The sequence below is a fragment of the Salvia miltiorrhiza genome, chromosome 2 (genome assembly GCF_028751815.1).
Source record: "Salvia miltiorrhiza cultivar Shanhuang (shh) chromosome 2, IMPLAD_Smil_shh, whole genome shotgun sequence".
Lineage (NCBI taxonomy): Eukaryota > Viridiplantae > Streptophyta > Magnoliopsida > Lamiales > Lamiaceae > Salvia > Salvia miltiorrhiza.
In genome coordinates, this window is record NC_080388.1 from 8,309,662 (window position 1) to 8,327,853 (window position 18,192).

The following is an 18,192-nucleotide window of genomic DNA, read 5'->3' on the forward strand; positions in this document are numbered from 1 at the left end:
CGAATGTAATCTGTAACTGCGAAGAACGAGGCGGAGAACAAGAGTTTTAGGAACGGATGCTGCTCTTGACGCACTTCCAGCAAGTGTCACCGCACTTCCGGCGAGCACCACCGCGCTGGACGCGCACAGACCCACTGGACTCGCGACTCCTTTTTTTTTTTTTTTTCTGCTGTCTGATATGTCGTCTGTTGCTGTGCCATTCGTCGACGTCAAAGGCTGAGGTTGCTCCGGCAATCTCTCCTTGCTTGACTGTCGTGCAACGGTGGTCGGCACAGGCACGACGTATGGTGAAAAATCGACAGCGGAAAGGCCCTGAAATGTGGCGTCGTTTTGTGCTGCTGTTTTTGCGGCGGCGCGTCGCCACAGCAGCAGCCGCTCCGGCATGCTGTGCAGGGGTGTCGACGGTGACAGGGGCAGGGGTAGTCTAGGCGGTTGAAAAAAAAAGATGGCACAGCAGGATCAGAGACGGTGGGGCGGCGCCTGATATCGGCGTGTGCTGGTGCTGCTCGACGTTTGTGCAGCGCGGCGGGGAAGAGGCTATGCAGCGCCGCGGCGCGCAACCCTAGGCGGCGCCTGGTTCTCTGCAAGCCCTAGCAGATGAACAGTGTCTGCGAATTTGGGCTGCTGAATGGGCTTGGGCGGCTGGGCCGTGGCTTTTGGGCCCAAACAAGGGCTGGATCAGTTTTTCAGCCTTTTTTAGGCGTTTTTGGGCATTTTTTGTCCATTTTTTATTTATTTTATTTTCTTTTAAAATAGAATAGATGTTGGGTTTCCACGAATGGGTCACGAAGAATTTTTAATTCTTTAATTATGTTCTTTGCATGTCGTGGTTGTTAATCCCTTATGCTCTTTACCTGCTTTTGCACGTCTTTGTTTATTAATTGCGCTTAGACGAGCATGCTAGTAGGTTTATCGTTTTCCTAAGCATTTTTTTAGAATTCTGCGAGCATGTTTTACATGTTGCGTTCTAGAAAAGCATGATTAGGATTATGTGCTTGAGCATGTACAAACCTTTTGAAGTTAAAAAGACTAAGCAGTTTTAATAATTTTAAGCAATTAAAATTATTTTTAGACCTCCACATGCGGTCTCTAGACAAAGTGATTAGCAATGTGAGTAAACGTCCACCCATCGTGGCTTACTTCACATTTGTTTTTCATAAGTTTGTCAGAAGAGGTTTCTATAAAAATATTTAAACCATTAAAGTAGTGGGAGTTATGCAGTAAACGTCCACCCATCGTGGCTTACTTGTATAGTTTTCACAAGTACTTTGGAGAATGGAATTAAATAAGATAACCAAGAAAATTAAATTGAAAGCGACATGGTCCGCGTGAGTATGTTAATTTCGAGAATTTAATTTTCAAGGTTAAATTGTGGTCATTGCTTAGATATCATTTCAAGTACAATGTACAACTCCCCATCGGAGTCCCTTCTTGATAATGATATGGTCTAGTTAAGGTGCCAACTATTAATTTCCTTTGTCAAAAGGTTAAGTTGACATGTATGGAAATTAAACGACTAGGTTAATAGTCTGGTTGAGGAGTTTATGTGTAAACGTCCACCCATCGTGGCTTGCACATAGAATTCTTTGAGCCGTTGGAGGTTTCATTAATATTGTTTTATCAAAAGGTTACAATATTATTGTTACGAACTATATGAGTTTCATGTTCTTACATGTTTATTTGTTTACTTTCAGATATGTCTATGTCTCTGATAATTAACATTCTAGCAAACAATCCTCTCATCGGTCCTAATTATACCGAATGGAAACGCCATATTATGTACATACTTGACGCTGATGAGCACAGTTTTGTGCTTACCACTCCACGTCCCGCGGCCTTAAGTGATGAGTCGACTGATGCGGAACGTGAGGCGCATAAAAGGTGGCACAAGTCGAATAATATGGCCAAGTGCTATATTATGATGACTATGTCGCAAACTTTGCAACTCCAGCATCAGGTCATGGATGACGCAGCGACCATCATGTTAAACCTCAAGGAGGTTTATGGGGAGTCCGAGAGGTCTGCTCGCTTTAACTTGATGAGAGAAATCTTATCTTGTAGGATGAGCGAGGGCAGTCCTGTACACGATCATGTCATGCATATGACAAATTTGTTTGACAGGCTTGATCTGCTAGGAGGGGGTATCGAAGGTGAAGCCAAGGTCGATATCATCCTCAATACTCTCCCCAAAACTTTTGAGCACTTCCGTCTCAATGTCGTTATGAGCAAAGTCAACTACACTCTTAATGAGTTGTTGAATGCTCTAGTTGCGGCAGAGGGAGTGATGGGCCGTGGGAAAGAGGTCCTTGTTGCTGCCAAGGGATCTACTTCTTCGTCGAAAGGCGGGAAAAAGAAGTGGAAAGGTCCAAAGGGCAAGCATGACAATGAGGCTAGTGGGAGCGGTAAAGCCAAAGTTGATGGCCCTACCGGCGGCGTGAACAAGCCAACGGCCAAGGGAAAGTGCTTCAAGTGCGGCAAGGTTGGGCATTGGAAGAAAGATTGTCCAGTGCTCAAGGCAAAGGGACAAGGTACGTCACAAGTTTTGGTAACAGAAACATGTTTAGCTTCGTTTTCTACTCATTCGTGGGTAGTGGATACGGGGGCAACTGACCATGTTTGTTACACCTTGCAGGGGTTCAACCCAACAAGGGAGCTAGCAAGTGATGAGATCACCATCTCCATGGGCAATGCGTCGAAGGTCGCAGCTATTGCTATTGGAGATTTATCTTTATGTTTTGGTGATGACATTTTAGTTTTGAGAGATATTTTATATGTGCCGGAGTTTCGGCGGAACATAATTTCTGTTTCAAAGTTATTTTTGAATGGATATTCTGTTACTTTTGATGGGGGTGTCTCTATCATGAGAGATAACAAGATTATTTGTTCTGGAATTTTGAACAACTCTCTCTATACTATTACATGTCCAATGAATAACTCTGTCCATGTTGCATCTACATCACAAATTCTTCCAAATCCAAATAAGAGGAAGTATTATTCTCATGAACAATATACACATGTGTGGCACCTAAGATTAGGCCACATCAATCTAAATAGGATCCAAAGGCTCGTTTCAAATGGAGTCTTGAAAGACTTTCAAGCTGTTCCATTTAGAACCTGCGAATCCTGTATAGAAGGAAAGATGACGGCAAGGCCTTTTAAGGCCAAGGGGAATAGGGCCTCGCATGTGTTAGAATTGATTCACTCTGACTTGTGTGGACCAATGTCCACAAAGGCTCGTGGAGGGTATGAGTATTTCGTCACTTTCATAGACGATTACTCAAGATATGGGTGCATTTACCTACTTCAACGCAAGTCTGAATGCTTTGAGAAATTCAAAGAATTCAAGGCGGAAGTGGAGAAGAGATTGGGTAAATCTATCAAGTCATTGCGGTCTGATCGCGGTGGCGAATACCTCGGGAATGAGTTCTTGCAGTACTTGTCAGATTCAGGGATTACATCCTAATTGACTGCACCGGGTACTCCCCAACAGAATGGTGTGGCGGAGAGAAGAAATAGAACTCTTATGGAAATGGTACGATCTATGATGAGCTATGCATCTTTGCCTATCTCGTTTTGGGGATATGCCTTGGAAACAGCGGTTTATTTGCTGAATCAGGTACCGTCCAAATCGGTTCCTAAAACTCCTATCGAGTTATGGTCAGGGCGTCAGCCCAGCCTGCACCATATAAAGGTATGGGGTTGTCCTGCATACGTGCTAGACAAGGAAGCGAAGAAATTGGAACCTAGATGCGAATTAATGCTGTTTATAGGATACCCTAAGGGAACGAGAGGTGGTTATTTTTATAATCCTAAGGATCAGAAAGTGGTTGTTAGCACCAACGCACGATTCTTGGAACAGGATTATATAGATAACCACAAGTCTAGGTCCGAGATAGTCCTTCAAGAAATCGAAGGCAATGGGCAGGCGATTCCATCACCCCAGCCAAGTGTGCAAGTGAATGCACCACAAGACACTGCACGAACCATTGTCACAGCTGTACCACCACCGCTTCGTCGTAGTGGGAGGGTTATAGTTCAACCCGATCGATTTATGTTCTTGGGAGAATCTTCGGATCTACTCCCTGTTGATGAACAAAAGGATGTCGACCCTGATAACTATAGACAAGCGATGAAAGATCAAGATGCAGATTCTTGGTACGAGGCCATGGTTTCTGAGATAGAATCCATGGGTGCTATGGATGTATACGAGAAGACCGAACTACCAGATGGCTTTTTAGCTATAGGTAGTAGGTGGGTATACAAGAGAAAGAGAGATTCGGATGGCGAAGTCGCAGCTTTCAAAGCTAGACTGGTGGCGAAAGGTTATACCCAGGAACAGGGTATAGATTATGATGAGACCTTCTCGCCGGTTGCCATGCTCAAGTCTATCCGAATACTCCTTGCCATAGCAGCCCACATGAACCTTGAGATTTGGCAAATGGATGTCAAGACCGCTTTCCTAAACGGTTTCCTTGAAGAAGGAAGGGACATCTATATGCAGCAACCTGAAGGGTTTGTGAAGAAGGGCGAAGAGCATCTTGTGTGGAAGCTTAAGAAGTCCATTTATGGACTTAAGCAAGCTTCGAGGTCATGGAACAAACGTTTTGACGAGGTCATTAAATCCTATGGATTTACTCGTTGTGAGAACGAAAGTTGCGTGTACCGTTTAGATGCCAATGGTGACGTGGTTTTCGTTGCACTTTATGTAGATGATATCCTCCTCATTGGCAACAATGTTGAGCTATTATCGGACATAAAGAAGTGGTTATCCGAACAGTTTCAAATGAAAGACTTAGGAGATGCAGCGTACATCCTGGGGATCAAGGTCGTTCGTGATCGCCAGAAAAGGATGTTGAGCTTATCTCAAGCGTCTTACATTGATACTGTGATTGCTCGTTTTAGCATGCAAAATGCCAAGAAAGGCTTGCTACCTTTTAGACATGGCATTCCTCTGTCTAAGGACATGTGTCCTAAGACGCCTAGTGAGGTTGAGGAGATGAGGAAAATACCCTATGCTTCCGCCGTAGGTAGCCTCATGTATGCGATGCTATGCACGAGACCTGATATTTGCTATGTCGTTGGCATGGTTGCAAGATATCAGTCGAACCCTGGACCAGGACACTGGACTGCGGTAAAGCATATTCTCAAGTACCTGAAACGGACTCGAGATTATAGGCTAGTTTACCAGTCAGACAGTCTATTTCCTTTGGGTTACACCGATTCGGATTTCCAGGCTGACCGGGATGAGAAGAGATCTACCTCTGGTTATGTGTTTACCTTGGGAGGTGGAGCCGTATCGTGGCGGAGTGCAAAGCAGAAGTGCATTGCAGACTCCACCATGGAAGCCGAGTATGTAGCTGCTTCGGAAGCTGCTAAGGAGGCTGTATGGTTCCGGAACTACCTCTTGGATCTAGGAGTGGTCCCTAATTTGCCTAAGAGTATCATAATTTATTGTGATAACTCGGGTGCAGTGGCAAATTCTAAGGAACCCAGGAGCCACAAGGCGTCAAAACATATAGAGAGAAAGTACCACATCATACGAGAAATCGTAAACAGAGGAGATGTGCTAGTAGAAAAGATTGATACATTGGAGAACCTAGCTGATCCTTTCACGAAAAGCTTACCGCAAAAGACCTATGAGAAGCATGCTCGAGGGATGGGATTGCGGTTGATGCCACCCACTTAGAGATAAACTTTCAGTATAAGTGGGAGAGATGAAGTGAAGTTTTTGTAATAGCTAGTATTTAGACACATTGTATACTAAAAGTTTTGCTTTAGTATAAGTGGGAGATTGTTGGATTTGTATACTGAAAGCAAGAACTTTATGCTTGTATACAATGATTCCTATTTTCACTATTCCTATCTCCTATCTGATTGTGTTCATGATTGCATATGTATGTTCTTTATCTCTGTATAAGTAGATTATATGGTGTGTTGTAGATCACAGAAGACCATATAATTGGAATAACCTTAAGAGATATAATATGATCACAGCCGAAATAACTCTAGGACAAGTTATTGGTTTAGGCTGCAGTATAGATGGAAGTAGTTTGTCTTGGCTACTTGTCTATACTGGTACGTCATTACGTATTGATAGGACCACAGTTTGAGATGTATTCTTCTATCTGACTTAAGTGAAGAATCAAGATCTCGGTGACTGATAAATCTTAATACTAATAAGTATTCAGATATATATATTAATTCGTATATCACTTTGACTTACTATGGGTGAAAGTTATATACTAACTCGAGTACTCTGTATCTTGGGTGATAGCGGTTAATATATGATATTTGATTATCTGTATTAGTACCCGTATCCGGTATAGGATAATGACATCCCCTTAAGGAGCTCAATAAGGTTTATTACGCTAAACCCTGCAGGTTGATTAAGTTCAGGCGTAATAATAAAGTTTGAGTGGTACTGCTTAAGGAATTATTAAGAGATTAATTAATTTAAGCTGTCAGAGCTCTAATTAATTAATGAATGTCGGATATTTTAAATACGGAGATTTAATAAGTCTAAATACAAGCCCCGACTCATCACCGGCAATAAAGGGGTAAGTCAGTATCGGTTCTCTAGTGGAATGAACTGATATTTATAAATTAATTATGGTTTGGGCTGACCATGGATAAATTAATTTATTTGAGGCCCATCTTTATTCCTTGTATCTGGTCCCTGGGCTGGCCCAATGTCTCCTAGCCCAAGAAGACAGAATTTTCGGCCCTCACTAAGAAAGTGGCGCCTCCTCCCCTTTTCTGTATTATTAAATACAGCTGTCAGCTCTCAGGAAAACACACTGATAAAAATTAGGGTTTTTGAGAGCAGAGGGAGGCGCAGAAACGTGAGTGATCTTTCTGCCTTGGGAATTTCCATAGCTCGTTGTCCATCCAACGTTGGGAATTGAGCGGGATACAGTCGAGAAGATCAGAGCTGGAGTCAGATTCTTTCGACACGATCATCAACAGTTTGTGCATCCGATTCTCAAGTAAGTTTTTCCTAACACCTGTGTGCAGCTGTTAAATTCATAGGAGCATGTTAGGATTTAATCGTTGTATGATAAATTAATAATAACCAAGAAACGATCACCGGGCAAAGTGGAACGTTAATTCAATTTAATATTCCTTCAGCTCCGCCTCCGACTGCGGATGAACGACGCTCATACAATGAGCAGAGAGAGAGAGTGAGAAGAGGGGAGAGAGAGCAAAAGCGGAGAGAGAGCGAGAGAGAGGGGGAAGACTGAAGAGAAGGAGCACTACAGAGACAGAATTTGCCCATATTTAAGTCTTTCAGTCTTTTCGCGCAAAAAAGTGGCTAAAATTTTATGTTTTTATCCTATAGGCTAAATTTTAATTTTGCTATATAAAATAGGCTACTTTAATATATTGACACATTAAATTATAATCTCTCCTTCCACGATATTGTTTCTACTTTTGGCATTTTAGTCTGTCCACAATTTCATTTTCAGTTCCATTTATAGCAGTGGGGTCCACAAACTCCACTCACAACAATAGTGGGACCAAATTCCACCCACAATAATATCCACTACTTTCAACTACTATCCACCGATATCGTGGATAAATGGAGTATTTTTTTTATTGCAAAACTACAATTAAATGAAGATCAAATCAAGTGTTATACACTTGTGGAATTCGAAAAATTGTTGAGTAGTTTTGGAAAAACTTTACAAGAGTGTCAAGGCATTCCTTATCCTAGTTCTGAATTCTTTCAAATTGATCAGTGGTGAATTGAGATATGATCGAAAAACATTAACAGATGAGGACAAAGTTTTGATTTCTAAGCTTACAGATGAAAAACGGTGTGTTTATGATATTGTTATTAATGTGACACAATAAAATTCTGGAGGAATGTTTATCATATATGGATATAGAGGTACGGGAAAAATTTTCATATAAAACACTCTCTAGCTCTTAGGTCAAAATGAGAAATTGTTTTAAATGTTGTTTCAAGTGGTATTACATCCTTATTATTACCTGGTAGGAGGATAACTCATTCACGATTCAAAATTCCTATTAATGTTAATGAAGATTCCACATGCAACATTAATCAAGGATCTTGACTTGCAGAATTGATTGTTAGGTGTGCAAATAATGCGGTTTGTTAATCCGTCAAGTGCATCAACCCCTTTTTGGAGGCAAAACAATTGTGTCCGGGTGTGATTTCAGACAGATATTGTATGTTATACAAGAAGGAAGTAGGCAAGATATTATTTTTGCAACAATAAATTCTTCATATCTTTAAAGATATTATGAGGTTTACGGTGGACAAAAATATACGAGACTTCGAACTATGGGTTTCGGTGCTAAAGCTATGGAGTTGGAACAGTTCTCTATATAGATTGCGAGTATAGGTAATGGAACAATTGAAAATGCGAATGATAGTCATGTCAGCATTGATATTCCGCCAGAATTCTGAATAACATCAAATGTTCAGGAGTACTAAATCATGAAATCTATTTGAAGGTTGGAACTCCAGTTATGTTGTTGAGAAACATTGTCGCAGCCCGATCTCAACGCTAGTAATAGCGGAGTCCGAGTATCTATACGACTATAATAAAAGAATAAAAAGACAAGACGAACTAGATTGAACATCACGCGGAAGCTCACATCAAAGCATGCTAAGGCAATGCATCATAAATCAACTCAAGGGTATAAACGTCAACATCGTCATATCCCCATAAATATAAGGATTTTCAAGAATAAAAACAAAGCAGGTATAGCTCATTTTTCATAAGGAAGCATAATATTCAGAGTATCGCAACAAAATGTGAATCGATTATATGTATGAAGACATATAACCGTGAGTATATTACTTGATTAAAAGAAAACAAAGTATCTCATCATTAAGGTTTTATCAACACTCAAAAGGAAAGCAAAGTGTATCATCGTTAGGACTCTATCAACAATCGAATAACAGTAAGGGAGATACATCAGTCAAAACAATCCCCCGCCAGCACTAGACCAATCTCGCTCCATCGCTTAACCTGCACATTTAGTAATACATGCAGGGCGTGATTATATAATACTCAGTGGGCAAACGCTGAAAAACAAGAAAGGTGTTCTTAGAGCTATAGGTTTGAAACATGCCACATCTCAGCAATACACAGGAATAAATTTAGCGTAAATGAAACTGTGTAAGCAGTTTTAATAATCATGACATCATAAAGAAACGACCGCAGTTAAAGATCTCTCAACATGTATGCACCACATCTACAACTCATCATCATCAAAGGTACTGAGAAGTAGGCCTCCTTCTCAAGTACCGTGACCGGCCGACCTGAAGACGGCTTGCAGTCACCTCTGTGCACAAAATCCCGCTTGTGGCAGGACCGAATTCGTCTCATCTCATCAGTAGAGGGTAACATACAGGCTCAACATTAAAAATTGGCAAGTCAAACAGTTCTCAAACATCATTTATCTCAAAACATTTGATAAACTCATAACATCATCAAAATCATTTTAGAAAGCTCATATGATATAAGAATACTCAAAATATTGCCCACCTGAAGTCCTTCGATTAAGCTCAGAAAGAAAACAGGCGACTTACTTCTTCGTCTCGCTCGGGCCTTCATATATCATCATCATCATCATCGAAGGTTCATGTGATAAAATAAACCTCAGTTAGAAACTCATTTACTAAAATCCAATCTCGTCTCAAACTATAATTTATTACTCATCTTCTATTTACCCAAATAAATCTCAATCCCTAGGTATACTTAACTCCTAAGGATTCATAAGTCCTACTCTCGACTTAACACTCAACTTGGATTAAACTCATAGCAATCAAGCACATAGACATGCGTAAGCACATAAACATATAAATTCACACATAGACATGTCACAAACAAACTCCAATGAAAACTCCTCAAAACTCATATTAAACTCTTATAACACTCAAAAACATCAATACAAAGACATTTAACTCATTAGACTCGGATCGGTGGCCAGAGTAGAGCAGAAAAGCTCGACAGAGCAGAGCATAAAAGCTCAACAGAGCATAGCAGAAAAGCTCAACGGCGCAGAGCAGAATGACTTGGCAGAGTAGAGCTGAATGACTCGGCAGAGCAGAGCTGAATGACTCGGCAGAGCAGAGCTGAATGACTCGGTCAGAGCAGAGCTATATGACTCGGTAGAGCAGAGCTGAATGACTCGGTCAGAGCAGAGCAAAATGACTCGGTCAGAGCATAGCTAAATGACTCGGTCAGAGCTGAGTAGAATAGCTCGCCAGAGCAGAACAAAAATAGCTCGCCATAGCAGAACAAAAATAGCTCGGCAGAGCAGAAAAGAAACATCACTCCAACCTTAGATCTATCAAATCAAGCCACTTAAACACATACATAAATCATCAATTAACAATTTTAGGCATAGATACACATATACCTAATTTTCATCAAACTAACTCACATCAACATCCTCAATTACATCATATCCTCAATATAGACCATCAATCATCATCAAAAACACATCATAATCTCATGCTCATCATCAATTCCTCATTTAAGACATAAACTCAAAGATCTCCCAATTTTAGGTCAAACTAAACTATGCAAAAATTTGCATCACAAGACCATGCTTTGCAAAACACACATCAATCATCTCAAAACACCTCATTAAACATATTTCTCACCCCAATTTAAGAAAAGAACAAGAAAGATCTTTGATGGGTAAAAACTCCCTATTTTCGAAAATTAGGGAAAAATAGTAGGGGTTGTTTCAATGTTTCAATCTTCCATATAAACTCACATAGAACATCATAGAAGCTAGATCTATGCAAATAAAGTTCACTTACCCAAGATCAAACAAAGAACAAGGTTTCTCTCTCTAGCTTCAAGACTAACTCTAAGGATCTCTTGAATTTAGGGAGTAGAAAGTGTTTAGGTCTTGATTTAGTAAATGATTTTGCTCTTGGTATGATTTTAGGAAGCTTTAGAGGTCTCTTCAATGGTGATCATGGAGGATGAAAATCGAGAGAGAGAGAGAGAGAGAGAGAGAGAGAGATGGGGACGAGAGTGATGGTGTGAGGGAGAAGTGAGATAAGCTTTGTCTTGTTAAGGAAGAATGATTAGGGACAAAGTAATATTCACTCATTAATGCATTGTCTCCCAATTCTCTACACTCTCTAATCCACTCCACACGTCCACTTGCAACATGCCAAAGCACATGACTTAAGAGGATAATTAATAAACTCATTTGGAAATATATGGTGTAGGAACTTAAGTCATGGAAAAATTAGTCACTATTAATGACATGTTATAGCACAAAACTCTTGTGACCAAAATTAAAATAAATATAGCACTAATATTAATGCACTCACTCAATTTATAAAATTCATCATTTTAGGAAAAACAATTTGAAAACGTATTGTTGGAAAAATATCTAAATCGGCATTTTTGATTTTTCGGTAAAATAAATCTCGTTTGTTTTGAAAATTCAAAATAAAACTCACGTGCTATCATTCTCAAAAAAATTTCATAATAACTCACTCATGAATGCGCACGTAACAAAAAGTCACATAAACAGTCAAACAAATAATCTCACATAACATCACATCAAGACAAACCACATTCAAAGACAAACAAAACATCTCTCACATCACTCCTCTCTATAGGGGTTCTCGCTATTTTTTCTCAACTCTTTTTCTAACTCATTGTTCCTATTAACATAATAGGTCAGTCAGTCTCACCGGTAGTTCTATATCTGGTCTCGGAAAAAATAATATAATCTCTTCTCAATTCAATCAGCATCTCTATCTCAACTCGTTTTCTCAAAGCTATACACTTTCTAACTCCGTCATCGGTTCTAACAACTCATATCTCTATCTATAAGGAAACTCTGTCTCGTCTAAGATAATCAACAATTTAATATCTCAAAATCTCAGTACTCTCAATAGTTTCAAGACACTATTTCTAATAAGGAAAAGTACAGGATGTTACAAATGGATTGTGCAAATGAAACTCGATTGATGATAACAAAACTTGGACATCATGTTTTGGAAGCGCAAATTCTTACTCCCTCCGTCCCGGTCGAATAGTTCCATTTTTTTGGGCACGTAAATTAAGAAATTTGCTTTTTGAGTGTAAAAGTGTGTAAAGGTGTGTGAGACCGCATTGTTTGTAGTGTAAAATCATCACCAAAAATAGAAATATGACTATTAGAGTGGGACGTCCCGAAGGAAAATGAGACCATTGGAGTGAGGCGGAGGGAGTACAAGAGATAATGCAATAACTTAGGCAACCTTTACAAGAAGTTCTATACCCAAGTCTTGTAGTTAGATCAGACACCAAATCTGGCCTCACTGTCAATCATACAGCATTCACTCAAAATATGTACAGACAGAAAATGATCAATTTCACCAAGATCTTGAGAAAAAAAAAAAAAAAAAAAAACAACCACCATGGCAAACACTCTGTACAGATCTTTACTATATAGGGATGGCCTTCATCTATACTTGCATGAACCGCTTAGCAAAGACGACAATTGCTAGACCTCAGAACTTACTTTGATTTAAGCAATGAATCTTTCATTTTTCTGTAGCCATGGAGCTCCTCCAGAGCATTCGCTGTAGTCTTGGATGCGACGAGCGCAAGCCTAGACGACGACACAAGATTCGAAGCAGAAGACTGCTGGGCTCTTGGCTCTTCGGATATTTCAGTAGCGCCTTGAAGCTTGGGGCCTTGCAGATCTAGTGTGGTACCAGAAGTATCCTGGTGAAGAGGTGGTGCTTTCTTCAGCATACGAACAAGAGCACCGACAGCAGCATCTTGTGATCTATTTGACCGGGATGGATGTCCTGGCAGCTCAAACAAACCTGACCTGCCAAAACCATCCAGGACTAGTCAGCTCACGTTTATTTCAAGGCAGAAAATTGTGTACATCTAATTTCAAGTCATGAAGAGATCAAAACTCAAACTTAGAATAAGGTAGGGATTAACTGTCTCGGTGCAGCCTCATTGCATCTGGCCAGCACATTAGTAGAAATGCCAAAACAACAGTAGTAATGTGACCAGATCAAACATTGTTTCTACAGGTAGCAGATACGAGCACATCACAAAGAAGGATCGTACATCAAGAGTGTTACTCCTCTCACAGATCCACATCAAGAGTGTTACTCCTCTCACAGATCCAGCTATAGAATTAATACCAGAAGTAACGGGAACTAAAATAAGAATATAACTCCTCCTTAGAAACCAAGAAGAAGCACGAAAATTGGATATCCTTACCCTTCAGATAACCCAGAGACGGTTTCAATAATTCATACAGAGCAGGGTTTTGATATCAGGAAGTTTTTTTGGAAGGAAAAAAAAAAAAAGTGTGCGTGTGTTGGCCAAGCGGTATGGGGTTAATGCCTAAGGTCAAAGGTCTTGGGTTCAAGTCCCCTGTGGCGTGGCCTTTAAATTTCTTTATTTAATATTGTTAATTTATCAAAAAATAAAAATAAAAATAAAATTAAAAAAAAAAAACAGAATTTTTTTTTATATGAATGACAAGATTTGAAGATTGGTTACGTTAGCAGAACCACTATGCTCTATGCGGTTACCATGATATAACAGGAAATAAGATTATTAATCTTCAAACAGCTTTTTGTTTGTAACGACAGCAGCCATAGGGTATCAAGCAACAAATTATCAAGCAACTTGGAAGTTACATCAGAGATACAACTGGCTGTTTTCCCATCAACCAAAAGCCATTTCTTCTTTGAGATATCACCAAGCTTTGTCAGTGTCAAATAATCTCTTATATCACTTGTTCACAATAAAACAGATTAATATCAAAACAAGTCTGATTGTCTTGGCTCACAACTAAAGTTTCTCATACAGAGAACTTTCCATTATAGCACATCAATTATAAATTTCCAAGAGTTTCATATAGGCTCAATTCTAATCAACTACCGGGCCATAGCATTTTTACCAGGATATTACTTCTTCAAGAGCTAGTATATTCAAGAATGAGAGCAAACAACTTTCAAGGATATTACTTCCTCAAGAGCTAGTATATACAAGGGTCCTTGCGTATAGTGACAGCATCTGGGGCAAAAATCCGTCTGTAACTGGTTCCAGTGTCTCTTCGGGGTCTAGACTCTAGTGTGAACCAAATGAAAAGTGTCCAATGTCTCAAAAAGACTACCTAGCAAAAAGAGCTGTGGGAGTGTGTTTCCAATGTTGTGAAATGTACACATCGGGGAATTGTTGTCTGAAGAAGTTACTGCAAATGTTTATCGTTGTTGAGGCTGACGATGGCCCACTTCCACCTAATAAGCTAGTTAATCCGAAAGCAAGTGCGGCAACGAGACAAATTATTGAATTCTGTCATGAGGACAAGGTTGTTGGGAGGAAGGAGGAATTGTTAAGGGCAGAGAGTTAGTTACTTAATATCTCGTATTCTCGTATTCAGTCTATTTATTCTTTAAGTTATTGTCGATTCTGATTAGTATTTTATTCACTTAGTTGCTTGAATACAGCCCTTGCATGGATAAAAAAGGTTTTTCTCCCCAAAAGAAAGGCGTCTAGGATTAGGACCAGAGTTTAGATTTGGCATTTCACGCTTGGGCAACAGATTGTTTCTTACTTCTTTCTTTCAGTTTATTAATGATTATTAAATTAGGATTCACTTAAATCTGGGTTGTTCTCCTATACTCCTGTACGCTTTATGAATTGATGAACTATTCAACTATATAATAGCATAAAAGGTTTATACTTATTATTAAAGGCGATCATAATGTGAAAATGGTATCTAATTCAAACTTGTGCCTATTGTTGCACCATCATGATAGAAAAACTGTAATTATGAGCTGCTACCATGATACCATTGCTTCGCATAATGATTTTTCAACACCATTGATTAATGACCTATCATTGTTCGTTCAATTGATATTAAAGGAGTTTTCTATGGATATATTCACTAGGACCTACAATCTTGGATGCTTTGGAGCTGATTGATTTCTTCTTTCGAAAAAGGTTGCAGTATGGAATGTACATATCATGGAAATTGTGCACTGGAGTCTGGGACTACTATATCTGAGAAATTTCAGGACAAATTTAAAGGAAGCTGTAAGTTCTTTTAGCAATATGTTGTAGATTTTTGCTTAATCTTGTGATGTATATTTAATAGCTTTTATAGTGTGAACGAGAGCATGCAACAATGATGTGAATGTGTTATTCATGAACCCTTACAGAATGGCTGCAAGTCATGAACTAAAGATCAACACATTGCCTATATGAAAGTGCAATTTCTAAATTGATTGGCTTGTAGGAGGGAGGTCAAGTGGTGTTCTACAAACAATATGGAGGCAGCAGCTCAGTACATCGGTTTTTCTATGCTCAAGTTTGAATTAGATACCATTTTCTCATCATGATAACCTTTAATAATAAGTATGAACCTTTTATGCTATCATATAATTCACCAATTAATAAAGTGCAGAGGTGGTTAATTGCATCTGATCTTTAAAATTGGTTGACGTATTATGACGGGATAATTTAAGTTGGACTCCAAACTACCAATATCACTTGGAATTTGGAATCATATTACTTTAACAACCACAAAAGTATGTATGTTGAGAACAGTTGAGGAAACATGTAGGGTTTTCAGAGTATGCAAACATATGATCATCATGAGTTATACAAACACTAGTTAATGATGCATTCAGAAGGCTAATCACAGATATCTCAGATGTATAACAACAAAATATCCAAACATGGGAACACTATAGTACTGTATAGGGTTGCACAATTACCTGGAACTTGGATCTAGTAATTCGTCGTCATCCACAACAAATGGTCCATCATTGTAATCATCCTGAAATGGTAACCTACTAGAAAATGATTTTGATGGGTGGCTATTCAATGATGGTCTCACCCCAGATATCTTCTGCGGCTTATCCTTGCGCAATGAGAATAACTGCAGCATGAAGCACTAGTTGGTAAAGAAAATTCCACGAGCAAAAAATGATTATGTACACTATAATCAAACTACATGCCTTATCAGCTGTTGAGGTTGTCTGGTGAGGCCCCGCATGTGCAATTTTCTCAGCAGTGGTTAGTATAGTAGCATTCATGGGAGGTGAAGGGGGCAGCAGTTGTTTGTTTGACAGTGAAGGCATGCTAGAAAGTCTAGTCACAGGTATACTAACAGGAGCACTTTCACATCGTAAAAGAGCTTTGGATATATGACTATTGGGAACATAGGTGGGTGGTGATGGAGATGGAGATGGTGAAAACACAGGGGAAGGCCAATACTCGTCATAACTTGGATTTTTCATATGAGCAATAAGTGTCTCATCAGGTAAATACTGAGGCAAGCCTGGAGGAGGAAGACGACGACAGCGCTGTTTTGCTAATGAGGCATGAGAATCGGAGTATGTGGGCGAAGGTGAAGGTGAGGGGTTAGCTGAAGGTGGTGATGCTCTATACAAGTCATAACTCCAACTATGCCGCCTTCCAAATGGAGACGAAGAAGGGGAGCCTTGAGATACGAAACCAGAAGGAAACCTTTTCAGTGGTTCTGCCATGGGACTCCCAACATACTCTGGAATGAACTGCGGTGATATAGGAGTTGAAGGATCCGAACTCATATCCACTACTGATGATCGATACAGGACCGAAAGGCAGAGCCTGCCACAGGAAGTGTCAACCGGAGTAAACACAAATCGCTGCATATCTGCCTCTTCTCTACGGGTGAACGGCTCAACAAAAGATGAGACTCGATGGCCAAGATTATACAGCCGAATTTGAGCAGATGAAGTGAGATCACGGAACAACTTATAAGCAGGCAAAAGCCTAACTGTCGCATACAGTGACCTCAACAACAGTATCGACTTCTTGTACAAAGCATGAGAGCTCGTACAATTCGACCTCTTCTTACTCCCAGAAGAGCCACCACCATTCTTCTTACTCTCATATTGCAGAACCCATCTCTCAATAATCCTCTCATTTTTCCCTTCACACCCAAATTCCTCATTATCCGAGCCATAGTAGTGCCGCTCCTTCCCCGATGAATTCCACCCAAAGCCTGTTTTAGGGGAGAAATTCAAAGGATCCCAATCAATGGGCCTCTGCATAAGTATAACATCAACTATCATGGGCTCAAGATTACTCTGCCGCCAAAAATCTATGTTCTCTAAGGCAGCAGGGCAATCCCTCAGCGCTAGATTAAACCACTTATCCCGAGGCCTAACACTCGAAGACGACGACGAAGAAGAAGACGGAGACGGCGAGGACAAAACCTGCTCCCCGCTGTAATTACGCGAAGAGACGTAAGGGCAACGCGACTCGAGTATTATGTGAAGGCTTTTCGCAAAAAACTCTGTGATTATCTGTTCCATTTTGGCACGTTCCGAATGAGAGTTACCGTGATAAGAAGCCATTGATTTCTTATAAAACAAAAATCCCCAAATAAACCTAAAAGCAACTTCACTCCAAGGAGGAATTCTAAGCTAATACAACAACTTCAGCATAAAGGGATTCAAAATTATCGTAACCAGATAGTAAAAAGAGAGATGAACCTCCAAAACTTCGTTGTGGCGAAGTGTGATCGTGTTGAAAGGAGAGAGAGAGTTGGGGCAACAGCGACTGCTTCAATGGATTGCTTGTAAAGAACTCAAAAGGGGCTTTGAGGGTATTTACGTCCGTTCATGTCACTGCGGCTTCTTTATATGACACCTTATGTTTATGCAGATGAAGAGAATTGCCCTAAACTCATAAGTGTATAGTGCTGCGGTTTACTTGCAGATGAGCAAGACTTGGATAAGGAGACGATGAAGAAGGAGGAGAAGTTGATCAAGTTTTTCTAGAAGAAAAGGAAAGGGTAAAAAGGTTTCCGATTTTGATTTGGATTTTAGGTTGGTGTGAGAGTGAAGTGTGAGCTTAGTACTCATTAGGGATGTCAATCGGGCCAGCCCATCGGATTTCGGACTAGTCCTATCGAATTTTGGGTTAATCAGGTGCGGGCTAATCGGGCTGGAGATTTTTTTGGATTGTTAATTTTCAACCCTAACCCTAAACGTTTGGATTTCGGGCTAGCCCATCGGGCTAATCAGGTTACAGGCGTAAAAATAAAATTATCATTTGTATTTTGTTATTTTTAATAATCTAATGTATAATGTATAAAATATACATAGAAATCAAAGATATAAATTATATAAGCAAAAATATAAGATATTGAAGAACAAAAATCAATACT

The 18,192-nt window shown here is 39.8% G+C and overlaps 1 protein-coding gene and 1 long non-coding RNA gene across 3 annotated transcripts; both read right to left on the bottom strand.

Moving 5' to 3' along the window:
- Positions 1–8,813: 8,813 nt before the first annotated feature.
- Positions 8,814–11,041, bottom strand: LOC131012918 (uncharacterized). Its single transcript, XR_009097523.1, has 3 exons — positions 10,808–11,041; positions 9,522–9,584; positions 8,814–9,002 (listed from the first exon to the last, which is right to left on the bottom strand). It is a non-coding gene; the product is annotated as an uncharacterized LOC131012918 (long non-coding RNA).
- A 1,179-nt stretch (positions 11,042–12,220) lies between these two features.
- On the bottom strand, positions 12,221–17,854 carry LOC131012919 (autophagy-related protein 13b). Of its 2 annotated transcripts, XM_057940890.1 has the most exons (4): positions 17,516–17,841; positions 15,992–17,326; positions 15,749–15,912; positions 12,221–12,831 (listed from the first exon to the last, which is right to left on the bottom strand). In XM_057940890.1, exons 2-4 carry the CDS (start codon positions 17,090–17,092, stop codon positions 12,513–12,515), a joined length of 1,584 nt encoding a protein of 527 aa, XP_057796873.1. In that variant the 5' UTR covers positions 17,093–17,326; positions 17,516–17,841; the 3' UTR covers positions 12,221–12,512. The 2 variants fall into 2 exon arrangements, with proteins under 2 accessions (XP_057796873.1, XP_057796872.1); XM_057940889.1 differs by having other exon boundaries at positions 15,992–17,854.
- Positions 17,855–18,192: the final 338 nt, after the last annotated feature.